This window comes from Pseudoliparis swirei, chromosome 8, assembly GCF_029220125.1.
Source record: "Pseudoliparis swirei isolate HS2019 ecotype Mariana Trench chromosome 8, NWPU_hadal_v1, whole genome shotgun sequence".
Classification (NCBI taxonomy): Eukaryota; Metazoa; Chordata; class Actinopteri; order Perciformes; family Liparidae; genus Pseudoliparis; species Pseudoliparis swirei.
Genome location: NC_079395.1, coordinates 8,185,119 through 8,198,498, shown reverse-complemented (window position 1 = coordinate 8,198,498; position 13,380 = coordinate 8,185,119). Strand labels below are relative to the sequence as shown.

General features: G+C 42.1%; 1 protein-coding gene across 1 annotated transcript in view; it reads left to right on the top strand.

Annotated features, from left to right (window-relative positions):
- Window positions 1-17: 17 nt before the first annotated feature.
- Window positions 18-13,380, top strand: part of LOC130198600 (rho GTPase-activating protein 29-like) — a 33,253-nt gene continuing 19,890 nt past the window's right edge. Inside the window, exons 1-2 of the mRNA XM_056421824.1 lie at window positions 18-156; window positions 939-1,315. Coding sequence (XP_056277799.1) covers window positions 1,030-1,315 — 286 coding nt within the window. The 5' untranslated portion in view covers window positions 18-156; window positions 939-1,029. The remainder of the gene's footprint in view (window positions 157-938; window positions 1,316-13,380) is intronic.

Genomic DNA, 13,380 nt, shown 5'->3' with positions numbered 1-13,380 from the left:
TGTCGGCTACTCTCCGATGTACAGTCACCCAAAGTGGGTTACCGTTCCTGCAGTTGGTCTTCTTTCTAACGGAAATGCTTCTATGTTTTCACGGTCTCCATTAAGTAAAGTTTTATTCGGATATCGTCGCCATTATGTCAGAAAACTGCAGAGCAGGTGAGTTTAAGTAGTGTTTTTTTGTTTTAGCTGTGCCAGCAAAGCAGTTTATGGTCGACAGCATCACTTTTTCACTGTCGCTAAAGTGTCCGGAAAAAGAAATGTTGAGGTCGACTTTGTTTTAAATTAGTTTTTTCAAAACTTTTATTTGTTTTGTACTTCCCGAGGTTTTTCTTTGTTTTGTTCTTTTTAAATCTGTTTATTTTCATGAGTATTTACTTTTTACATCGCGTGGCACTGCTTTTGTCACCGGCTTTTATACATTGACAGATAACGTTAATTCACAGCCAGGCTAGCTAAGGTTAACAGCGAAACCTTGCACATCGTTGTAACCACTGAAACCATCGGTAATGTGTCAAGGTAGATCATATTCGTGAATCAAAATAACATTTAAAGACACTGAATGAAACAACTCAACGTACAAGAGCAATTAATGCTTGTTGTAAACTCTGAACTTCACTAAAGTTTCTCTAAAGAAACACGTGAATCTGTACAAACATTAAAGTGATCTCACGTTAACAGTTTCAGGACAAATATATTTGATGTTTTGATCTGATTTTTGTATCTTGAGTGTATACTTTGGGTCCTCTGTTATTACTTGTAGGTGTACGTGAACGGGTATTTAACAATCCAGTAATACAGTAGATTCATTCAATGATTAATTATAGCCAAAAATCACACAATCCAAATTTGCCTCAGAGGGATTAAGAGAGATTCGTAAAGGAGACTCCCAAACACACAACCTCACACATCATTTTCACCCATCTTTCTCTGTCTTCCAGCCACCCAAGGACCAGGGCAGCGTGTTAAATTCAGAGGCTAGCTGGCCTGCTGTCCCCCTGGTAAAGGGTGGCAGCTGGAGTGGCTATTGGGATGCTACGGAAGAGCAGCAGTAGTGGTGGCAGTGGGACTGAGAATACCCAGGGTCTGCCAGGACATATCTCCAAGCCTCACATCGGATCTCTGTCTGCTGGATCCACCAAGACCTGGGATATGGGCCGCAGCTCCAATAACCCAAATCCTCTGAGCAGCATGGGGCTAACGTCTCACCTGGTGGGGGCACCAGGAGTGGATCCGGAGTACGTAATGCATCTTGTGAATGATGTACGGGGGTTCGCTGATGTGTTACTCAACCTCAAGGAGGCTTTCCAGTGTAAAGGTGAGTCTGGCTTCTGGGGGAGCTGAAATGCGGAGGTGGTTGTGCAGGAGCTGTAGAGGTCAGGGAAGTAGAATACCATAAAATGACATAGTTGAAGAAAGAAAATCCACCTTTGTATACGTGTGACATACTTAACGCTGCATGTTCAGTGGGATTCAGGGGTTATAAACTGGTTACAGTATACTTTCCACTTTGATATTCTTTCATTGAACCCCCGTTTGTGTGGGGAACATGCTGCATTAAAGAGGGTGATGGTTGAGAGAGCAATATCCTGAGCGTGGTAAGAGCAAGACGTTTCCCACTGGAGTCCTTTACTTGGAGGAGAGGCTACTGTCAGTGGAAAAATTGCTCTCTGTTCCATAATAATGAATTTATTCTTGAAGAAAAGAGCTAAGGATGCTATAGATAGCTAAAATTCTCTCCCAGTAAATTCCATTGCAGATAGACTGGGAATGTATGACAATACTTCTTGTTGTCTTTGTTTGGACAGTTGCAAAACTCACCAACAGCTTTTTAAACGGTGTAGCAGTGAACATTTTTCTTTGACTCCTAGGTAGTATATCGCACCGACACCATTCCTGTTCTGCTTTGATGCCTTCTCATCTATCACCCACTTAACACAGTTTCAATCATGAAAGTGTAAAGGATTAAATGTCCACGAAGGCTCAGTGGGTTTTTGTGATGTTACAGACAGATAAGTAAAGCTCAAAGTTTGCCATCATGACCTCAACCAGCCAGAACCACCTGTGGAGTGTCGGTTTACAGTGTGATAACGGCCTCACCGCTCACATGCTGCAGCACTTGCAATGTTGTTGGCCTCTTAACAACTACACAAACCCACACACTGCGAGATGATAGCACAGCAGACAGCAGAGCAGACATGGGTTACTCTTACTTTCTCTGTTATTCTCACTTGGCTTTGCTCTTGTTTGCAGACGCACTCAAAAACTCCACCCACACAAATGCTGACATAGTGTTTAACAAGGCTCCACAAATGCATTTACTGATAGTAACATTCTGTTATCACACAATCAGTGTATTCTTTAATTCATAAATATTTGTTTCTCTTAGTTGTCATCAATTTTGGATCCTAGAACAAAAGTGATATTGATTGTGACCAGTTTTAGTTTGGTCCACTTGGAAACCATACAAGTTTTTGCAAACTAATGCAGGGTTCGTACGGTCATGGTCATGGAAAACCTGGAAAAGTCATGGAATTTTAAAATGCTAATTTCCTGGCCTGGAAAAGTCATGAAAAAAACGTAAATCATAAAAGTTTTGGAAAAGTCATGGAAATGTGTTATCACATGTTCATTCACGCCGAGTTTGAAATAATTAATATGTTTTTTGAAGAAAGACGCTCAAAATATAAGCCGGCGTACGCTCTCAATACGCAACATGTTCTAAATTGTTCGTGTTTATACCGAGATTTCAGTTTGGTCATGGAAATTTGGTTTAAAGTCATGGAAATCCATTGATCAAAATGTGTAAGAACCCTGTAATGTAATATCTTTATTTATTGTGTAATAACAGTTTATTAAATGTTGTCCTTGTGAGCAGAACTCTGATGTAGCACACTTCCACTATTACCACAACTTCTATTCTGCTAAAAGACACAGACCAACACACATATTCAGTTATTCACACATGCTGGGGTCCCACTGCAGGTCTGGGAATGGGAAGGAGTTGTTTAGCCATTCCTCGAGCTGGAGGAGTTGGGCCAGTGTTGCTCTGAGCCATCATAAATACATTTGGGATATCTGCCTCCCCTTAAACAAGAGCTTTTATTGAGCAGGTGGGGATTACATCCTACCATATGACCCTATAATGTCATTCAGCTATTGGTCATTTGGTTTAGTGGTTTATTTTTCTTATTCTTTTCTTGGAGACGCTGACCCAAGCATCTTGGTGGAGCAGTTGTGGTTTGCTGTCCCGTAATTAGTAAACATTGAGTCATTTTCATCATTGTGTCACAAAGACTGGTGGAAGGTAGTCACAGTTTAAATCAAATCCAAGTCAACGGCCCTCCGAGCTTTAAATATACAGTGACTTGCGACAGCAAACCAAACCTCAAATATCAACTGCTTTCCTCAGGCTAGTAAGCAGGGAAACGTGTCTTTATAATCTCAACTGAAATGTGATTTAGAAACTGACAGTTTAAAGTGTTTGAGCGTGAGTTCCAGGACCGCGATATGCCGAACACCCCGAGCCTTGTTAGTGATCCGTCTGACTGCTCTGCACCGGATCAATCCTGGCTGTTGTCTCTTAAAGACCGACACTGATTATCACTTATTACTTTGAATGTTTTTTTTTTCTTTCGCAGGGAGTTTTATTATTACCAGGTTCACGTGTCAAATGTCTTTAAAGGCTTAGAACTTATTCCAAAAATCTAAATTGTTTTGCCATCAAGTGTTTGCTTACATTTAGTCTCATGTGACATTCTACATAATGGTGATTTGATCGTCATATACAGCTTGGTGTGTGTGCGTGTGTGTGTCTGTGTGTGTGCATGTGCACGCATGCACGTGAATGTGCATCCATAATTAGATTAAATTAATGATTTTACTGTTTTCATCTATGGGGTCCGGGAGGTGACACAGTCTGGGAGGAACAACAGTCAAAGTCTGTTTTCCATTGTCTCAATTTTAGTGAAAGCACATTAGATGATATCATTCATAGCATTCCATTTCATTATTACTAACTTGAAAGGGTAGCATAAAAGTTTGTTGTTAAAAAACTCAAATTCACATGAAAAATACTTCTTTGTCCAATTTAATTTCATGAAATATATCGTGTATGCCAATTACATTTAGCCAAGGTTTATACACATTTTATTTTTTTTAATCTGCATTTTACACAGTGATTGTAGCTCTTTTAATGACGACATAGTAAAACAATAGATGTAAAATGTATTTCCTTAACCTTCCTCTTGTGTTAGGGTCGGCACCGACCCGTTTTAGGTTTTAAATGCAAAAAAGAACCACATACATTTGTTTATTTTCATCAAGGCTTTTTGACTTTGTCAGGAACCTCTATTTCAACAAAATAAAACAAACATTTTGTTTCACTAAATTATAAAATGCTCTGGTTGAAATTATGACCTTTGTGTTGTTAGGGTCGGTTTCGACCCGGTTATAAAAATAAGATTATAAAGCAATAATTAGAGCCAAAACTGAAATCATAAGTGCACTGTCAGCCAACACAGTTTCAGCCAGCTCCTCCCCCAATCATGGGAGCTTTAGGGGATTCTCATTTTGCATTGTTCTCTACAGAATCTACAGATTTACACAGGCAAAGCTGCGAGTGGCATCCCTGAGAAAAACCAAGGAAAACGTGTGGTCCTCGATATGACTACTGGACTGCAGGGTCACAATATCACTTGTGACAATTTCCTTACCAGCTATGACTCAGGCCACCTGATTCTAAAAGAAAGAGGTGTGAGGTCTGCCCAAGCAAGACACACGTATTGTGCTTCAACTGCAAGAAATATCTCTGCAAAGAACACAATAAAAGTGTCACTTTTTGCCACACATGCATCTAAACACACACAAGTTCTTGCACACAGAGACTTTTACTCTGATTGAGTTTTTTTGTTTGTTTTGGAACTAGTAATTGATTTCTATTGGTTTGATTTGCTTGATTGGTTGTTTGTTTGACCTTGCAAATCTATATTTCGTGTTATGACTTGTTCTGCTTTTTATTTTGTGTTTGTATTGAAGTTCTATTGCTGAAAAAAATACTTTTTAGCCTTTTTCTTGAAGTAAATATATATGGGTCGAAATTGACCCTAACACCATAAATGTTACTATCGTTAATAATATTAAAATAAAAAAATAAATATAACATTTATTTCAGAGATGTGTTCTAATACCCCTCAGTAATAGTCAAGTAACACAACAACCCTTTATTTATTTAAATGATTCTCTTGAGGTTCATTTTACCATTTTTTAAATTGAAATATGATATACTGACAAAGAAAAGGCCCAGAAGCCCACACCAAAAATATTAAAACCAATATTTTCATGGATAAGGAAGCCTAACAAGGTAACCAAGAGATGAAAAACAAATTGGATGATAGATCATTGTTGTTGGTGTATTTTACAGCTGATTTAAGACACGGGTCGGCACCGACCCGCTAACATAAGAGATGTTAACAGAAAGCTAACACAGGAGGAAGGTTAAAGGAGATAAGAAGCATGTCTTCATATGTGGTTGAGGAAAGCTGCAGGAATAAGGTCATTAGGGAAGCGGTGAGCGAGGCACGTGCCAGATCTCCTGTTGTTCTTTTCATATTTGGAAAAGTCTGTCACTGGAGTACAGTGGGAAACCGACACAATGCTTCTTCTTCTTTTGCTGAAAGGCGTGCGCATGGAACTATCTGGCAGGTTTGTATTCCTCTCCGTGTGTGACTCGTGCAAAGAAAGCTTGGAGAGTTTCGCTTAGAAGATGCTTATTTTTCTTCTTCGGACACATGCCAACTTTTTAGCTGGAGGCTCATGCTTGGTGGACAGAAACCCACAGAGGAACTCCAGAAGGGACCATAAGCTTGAGTTGACTGGAGTCGCTCGACCCACCTTGTTCACACCCACAACTTCACACTTCCAGATTCTTCGGGGTCAGATCGTGGTGTAGATTTACACGTTTTCTCATAACTGGGACCTCGGTCACTGTGCTTGCCAGAGTTGTTGCCCAACAATAGCCGAGCTGTCAAAGAATGTAACCCAAGAGAAGAATGTGAGGCTGAATGATTTTTGACCGAGTGTCTGACCTCTGTCCTTGTCCCCGTGCTGTCCCGAGATGGATTTAGTCCACGTGCATCAAGCCTCACATGTGGAAGCAAATCTTTAAATGACCAAAACGGTGGAATCAATATTTTTCGTATCTATCACGTGACGTAATGGGGCCTAAAATACTTTTTCCCCATGAGGTGAATCAATTTTAGAGTACAAACACATAGTCTGTATTTTAATTGTTGGGTCCTTAAAGTTGTCAAATGCACTTAGACCCAAATCCAGAGTTCTAGTCCTTCCTCTGTTCAATGTGATTGAGCCCGAGAACGGGAGGTGGAATTAATTAATTATCCATGACTCTCACATTACAAAACACGCCGTTGATCCCACTTGATCGTTTTAAGCGGTTCTTTATCCATAAAATGTCATTTTAATTTACAAAAAATTGGAAAAAACCCCAAATGTTAACATATCAATGTTTTAACAGCTTGTTGTCACAAAATAGACCTGACACGTTTCGCAGCTTCCCAAACCCCTTTTCAAAAACTGAAAGAAAAGCCATTCCTGTAGTGGTGCGTCAAACCACCTTTAAGTTGTGTCATTATGTAATTGTTGTCAACAGTGTAGTCAAACCCTCTTATTCTATTGGAATAACTCAAGCACACACACATTGTGGCCTAATTACAAACTGTTCATAGTAATAATAATAGAGGACAAGTATTTTAAATAGCTTTGGGGCCAATATGATAAATGAGAAAAGCAATGAAAAAAATTCTGAATGTTGTCTTAATTCCAACATTTTAATTTAAGTCTGTGTTGCTTTGCAGAAGACATCTTAGTTAATGGTTTTAATCAGGTTGGAAAAGGAGTCCTCGACACGCAGCCGAGCTGCTGGGTCCCTCCCATCCCCCCACTCTCCTGCATACTCGGCATTCCTTTAGAACAAATGTTCACTTGTAGCTTTAGTGCCTTCAATAGACTAATGCTAGGTGTGAGGCAGGTTGACTATGAAAACTCTCCTAAAAATAATTCGGCTTAGATTTGTGATCATAAATCAAGGTTGTTATTTATTTGACATGTTCATGTTTGGAAAAGTAGAAATTTGATACAAATTGTAATGCAATCCAGGAGAAATATCTCAGGGGAGCGATTGCAATCCTTGTAACGGATTCAATATGGCATTATATTTCTGAGTATTGATTCAATGGGACAATCGCATCCTGTTTATGTCGCCTACACAATGCTACTGTTGCGTAAGCTCATAACCCCTATTTTCATCATCATTGTTTAGCTTTTATTTGTGACCAAGAACGGAACACGTGTGCATTTCTCAGAAATGTCTTGTGTTTTACAAATGTGCGGAAACAAAACCAAATGTTCTTCCATCATTATCAAGCCAAAACAGTTTAGGAATGTCTATTGGGTAAGGTCTGTTGGAAGTTATGGAGAGTGTACAGGCCAAGTGGACAAGGGTTTAACTAAATGGCTTTTGTTAGAAAATCATCGTGTCCTGATCTGTTGTTCTATTTCCTTGACTGTTTCTTTACTCAAGAGAGTTGGGGTGACTTATTTTAGCCTTTCAGCCTCAGGAGGAAAAGGAAAAACAAAAGTGCTTCACACCAGGCTTTTACACTTCCACTTCAGAACAAACCGCTCATTGCATCGTGGCAGAGCACTAGATCTCCAGCTCATTTCCCCCAGATAAACCGAACATGTTCCGCATGCAGTGTAATGCCCTGTGAGAGGGGGTAACATGTACAGCTGATGCATACATCCTTGTTGAACTGTGAAAATAGACACTTTTTTTCGACTGTTGGTGTCATCGTGACGCTGATAAGATCTGGCTGTTCCTCCAGTTGAACTGCATTGTTACGCGTTTCACTGAAACGGTTGTATCTGTGTTGTCTTACAGGGACTTGGTTAACTCGCTGCTGATTATACTACAGCTGTTTATTCATAAACTTGTTTTTCTTTCCACTCAGAAAGGTTTGTACATGGCATTAGTTTCCGGCTATCCTCTTCTTGAAGAATATGACCAATTTTCAAAAATGTAACGATTTAAAAAAACGTATCTACTGGTCACCACCACTCTCCTAAAAACATATCCAGCAATAGCTACCACACATATCTCCACTTCTCACACAAGTGCCCCTTCGCCAACTGAAGTGGACCCTTGCGGGTGGTGCCTTCAATTGAAAGAAAAGACAAACTCAAGCACATAATAGTTTAATGGCCTGCTGCTCTTAGGAGAAAGAAAGTAAAGATTTGTTGGGCACTAACTTTCTCCTGTGATGCTGAAGGATGTTTTTTGCAAGCTTGTGGTTGGGCTGTGTTTCCTGGGGTGGGATTTATGGTTATGGGCTCTGAATGTTTGTGTAGGAGATTGGTCATGGCGAGGGGTGGACGGGCCAGTGGAGCTCCCGCTAGCAGGGGGAAGTCACTGCTGGCGATTCGGGCCGACCTGCTGATATTGACAGTGGTGGACCAGGACTGAGCGGAGAGGGGGCGGAGGCTCGTCGCGGGGCTGTTTTGTGAGTCAGACTTGTTTTTGCAGCCTACCGGAAAAAAACAGCCAATGTTATGCTTGCTCAGCTTTGAATTGAGAGATGCACAACAACTAAATCGTCTGACCCGACAATTTCTTAGAGCCCTTATTTCTCCTGAAAGGAGGAGTCCTTTCCTTCCCGAGCTGTAGTCGGTGACATCATTCCTTCAGGTAGGTGGAGATGCACTCGGGGGGGGAAAACAACTCGCGGTGAAGTCATGTCAAGATAATCTGGTTTCTAGTGGAATAAAACTGTCTAACAACACGGTGCCGTTCCAACACTATACATTTACAACTGAAACAATTAGTTCGACCCATTAAATATTTGTAAAATGAATTGACTGATTAATCCTAATGATAATAATCAGTAGTGTCAGCGTTAATTACTGTTATTATTGTGTTTGAGAAAAGTCTGCATTGAACGTAGATTAGGTCTAATACTCTATGATTTGCGCTGCAATCTTTAAGCAGTGGTTAATGTGCACACGCTTTTATTTCCTGTTTTCCTTTTCTGCTTTGTCTCCCCTCCCTGTGATCTTGATACCTGTGGTCGACTGCGTGTTGATTCAAGAATGCGGTCTTATCGTGCACCTGCTGTATCGTCCCCCTCCAAACATGTCGTCAGTGTCAAAGAGTTAGCCGCAGTGTGAAGCCCCGACCGAGTGGAGTTCACCAATAGGCTGAGAGCAGGTGACTGTTTGTGGAGGGCCTGCTGTTTACTGTCTGTGTGATGTCTGGCCACTTTGTCTCCAAACAAGCCATGGGGGGAAGACAGAGAGGCACCCAGCAATGCTGTGTTTGTTTGGACAGGCGGGTGGAGGCAGTGTGTGGAGATGGTTTCCTGACCCAACTATTTCACCTGTTGCAGATCAGGTGGCAGGCAGAGTCTGTAACGGTGAACGTTGAAGGACTTCTGTCCTTGTGCTTTGGGATTGAAGACACTTGTGGAGCTTACTCAGCCCAGGTGTTTCTGGAGTATACAAAACGCATCCGTTTCCTTTTGTAGGCGAGCATGTGGGGCGATGAGTGTTGAGCCGGCGTGACGGAGAGCAATGTGGCACTCTCCCGGAATGATGCACATCCAAAAGAAAACCTGAAAATAATTTGCTGGTGTGACTGTAAATCCGCCGCCCTCCTTCCTTGCAAAGGAGTAAGAGGAGGAGGGGGAGGGATGCTGATGGGGGAGCCATGGCCTCCTTGGCCTTTCAGTAAAGCCCTGCGGCTCTTTCCCAAGCCGCACTGTGTTGCCGAGCTGCCCGGGCTTGTTTCATGTCGTGCAGATCGCGTGTGACAGGCCAGTTGATTACCTGTTGTTATCAGTGGGGGGAGTAAAGGCTGTAACCTCTGTCAGGCCACCTGAAGATTTGGATTAGATTGGTCATTCGCTGCACCCGATGCACAATGAGCGCCGCGAGACACAAAGAGCCCCCCACACACGGCAATAAAAGGAGGGACATTTATTTTATAAGGCAATTGTTTAAGCTTCTGTGTTTTGTTAAAGTTGCATCACCACTTTAACCTGCTTAGAAGTGACACTCCAAACACAATATGGGTTATGAGTTTCAATAATTCTGCATTATTGTCTGAGATGGTGTTATCCCTTCTTTTATTGTTGAAACTCTATATATATATATGTATTGCTATATTTAGATTGGTGTATCCCTGGTAAAAATAAAAGGTATTATTAAAGAAACCGTATTACCTTTTTAGACTTAATTGTATGGTTAACGGTGAGAGTTTGACTTGAAAATGCATTTTCTGGGGATATGCAGGAAACAATTGTTGTGTTGGCCGGTGAAGTTACAGTGAAGCACAGATGTTCTAAACGTAAATGCTTTGGTGGCTTCATGCATGCTGCATCGAAAACTAGACTAGAGATCCTTCTATACAAAAAACATATGCACTTTTAAGTGATATAAATAAATAAAAAAAGTAAAAATAAAGACAAAAAAGAACACAAAAATAACCACAAAAATAAAAAGTATATAAAAAAGAATAATATACAGAATAATATATATAATAATATAACAGAATATATATAATAAAAATAATATATATAAAATAATATATATATATATATATATTAATAATATAAATATATATATATATATATATATAAAATATATATATATATATATATAATATCTATACACAATATATATATATAATATATATAATATGTATATATACAGTCATAGTCCTTGGGCAGATAGATCTTGTTCAGCAGCCTGATGGCCTCTCTGAAGAAGCTGTCCCTGGAACCTGTGTGCGGCACTTTGCCTCATGGTGTCGCCTGCCTGTGGTAGAAGGGGTGCGAGTTTGTTCATCGGGTGGTTATTTTGGCCTTTGTTTCCGCATGTTGTGTATAGTGGGCTTGGTGGATAATGGACTCAGCGCCACCTCCAGCCCCACCACCACCTTGGTAGTGCCCCCCAGCACCCCAGGGCTGTGCCCACACCCTGACCAGTGCCACAGCGCCCAGGGCTGAACCTCCACCCTGGTACTGGTGTAGAATCTGTCCTGATGTAGGGGGTGATGTGTTGATCTCAATGCTGAATTTCAAACATGGCGGTTGTTGGGCCTTTTTCAAGCATTAGTGGTGTGCGTGGTCCGTGTGTGGTGTGGCGCGTGTGGTCGGTGAGCGTGGTCGATGACCCTCCCTACTGCATCTCCTCCTATGGACTGAACGTGTGCTCTCCTCTCTGTCCTGTAGTCTCTCACGAGCAGCTCCTTCCTCTTCTGAGCAGTCCCAGCTTCTTCTTCTCGGGCTTGCTCTCTTGTGTGATGACCCTCCCTCCTCAGGCTGTCTCCTCCCTGTAGGCTGTCCTCGTAGTAGCCTGTGTCTCAGCCCAAAGTCAGCATGTGGCCCCAAGTCTGTTTGATGATGATGATGTTGCTGCATGTGTGTGAGTAGAGGGAGGTGAGGGGAGGCGAGGAGAGGAGGACGAGAGGTCCTGGGGCTCCCGTGTTGAGGCAGGTGGCCTGCCCATCCTCACCACCACTCACCACCTGGCGGCCAGGGCAGGAAGTCCAGCCAGCAGCAGCAGTGCAGGAGAGCAGGCCGCTGCCCTGAGCTTTTGGTGGGCTTGGGAACAATAGTGTTGAACGCTGAGCTGTAGTCCACAACCAACCAGCGTCTCCCTCACAGTTCCTCCTCCAGGTGGAAAGAAAGGTGTGGGCGCATGGCGTGTCGGATCTGGTGGATCTGTTTTGAACGATATGCAAATCCTGGGCAACCAGCGTGCAGGCAACATGGAAGTCCTTGACCAACCTCTTTCTCAAAGCATTGACAATTAATGAGAATCGAGGTGAGGTCTCCATTCAGGCAGGTTACCTAGGGGTGGGTGTTTGGGGACAGGCACATGGTGGGACATCTGCTCTCTCCAACAACAGCAGCCCTGGGACAGGGAGAGGTTGAAGATGTCTGCGAAGACTCCTGCCAACTGGTCTGCACATGCTCTGAGGGCGCGCCCCGGGATGTGTTAGAGGACCAGCGTTATAGTCTTGTAGTTATGTCATGGGACACTGAAAAAAACGTTACTTAAAGAAAATAAATATCGATACTTTTAAATTGCCGTAATTGTTCTGTACAGTTGGGGCTAATTTCACATTATTGTATTTTCAGAACTCTGCTGTCACGGCCCGGTTTGACTGTTCTGTGATGTTAGGCAGCAGTCTCGAACGTTAAAAAACCGAGGTATTTTTCAGCGTCACTTTAATTTCCGATACGGGAGAGAGGTCTTGATGTTGCAGGGAATAAATGAAGCAGACCGAGCGTGAAGCGTGGCTGGGACACGAGCTCATCCCACCACTGTAAAGAAAGCCAAGGCAGCCTTGAGCTGCGTTGGCGTCAGCAGGGGGTCCTCCTTTATACAATATGCCTCAGTGCTGTTATCTCTACCATAAACAATGGCATGGCCCCCACAATTGGCTGCACATTTCTACTGGGCTTTTGATGCCATTGTTGTGCCAAAACCACTCACCATTGATTTTGACCAGCTTTCTCTCAGCTGTCTCCCGCTGCAGTGAGCACAGACCCTCTCACACAAAAAGGGAAACAATGGTGGTGATCAGTATGAGCTGTCACACACAATGTGACCTTGTTTTGACAACTTATTCCCATTTCTGATTGTTAAATACAATTCCGTTGTCCAATGGGTTAACATGGGTTTATAGGGTGATGAATTAACATGGATCTAAGTAGCCTACCTGCACATTGACTGTGCTGACATTTACATGCACAATCTGGAGGTTTAACTCGACTGCGTAAACAAATACAGTATGCTTGAACTGTAAACTGTATTGCGGTAAACAGGATTTTCCTCCCTTCTCCAGTTCTTATGAGCAAAATGTTGCATGATAAACGATGTGTTCAACACCCACATGTAGCTTTGCTCACATGAGCATAATGGACATGGTCTCTGTCTGCTAAAGCTCGCAGGCAGTATATCATTAATTTAAATTGATGGCTGCTATTTCTTTATTTTTGCCTCCATTGTTTTAACTCTGCACAGTGGATCTTATTGACAGTGGATGACAGAAACTAAAGAATACAGCCAATATCAATCCCTAAAGAAATGCCCTGATTGGCTTCATTTGCCCCCCCCCCCCCCCCCCCCCGGTCTTTGTTGCCACAACCTCACATCTATTCATATTTCCTTACAATTGCAGGCCCATCGCTTGCAAGAACAGATTAGTCTAATTTAATCCTCTTGTTCAGAGGAAAGGGAAATGGGTGATCCTAATAAGCGTTACTGCTGTGATTCCATAGCAGCCCCTCCAGTAATGCT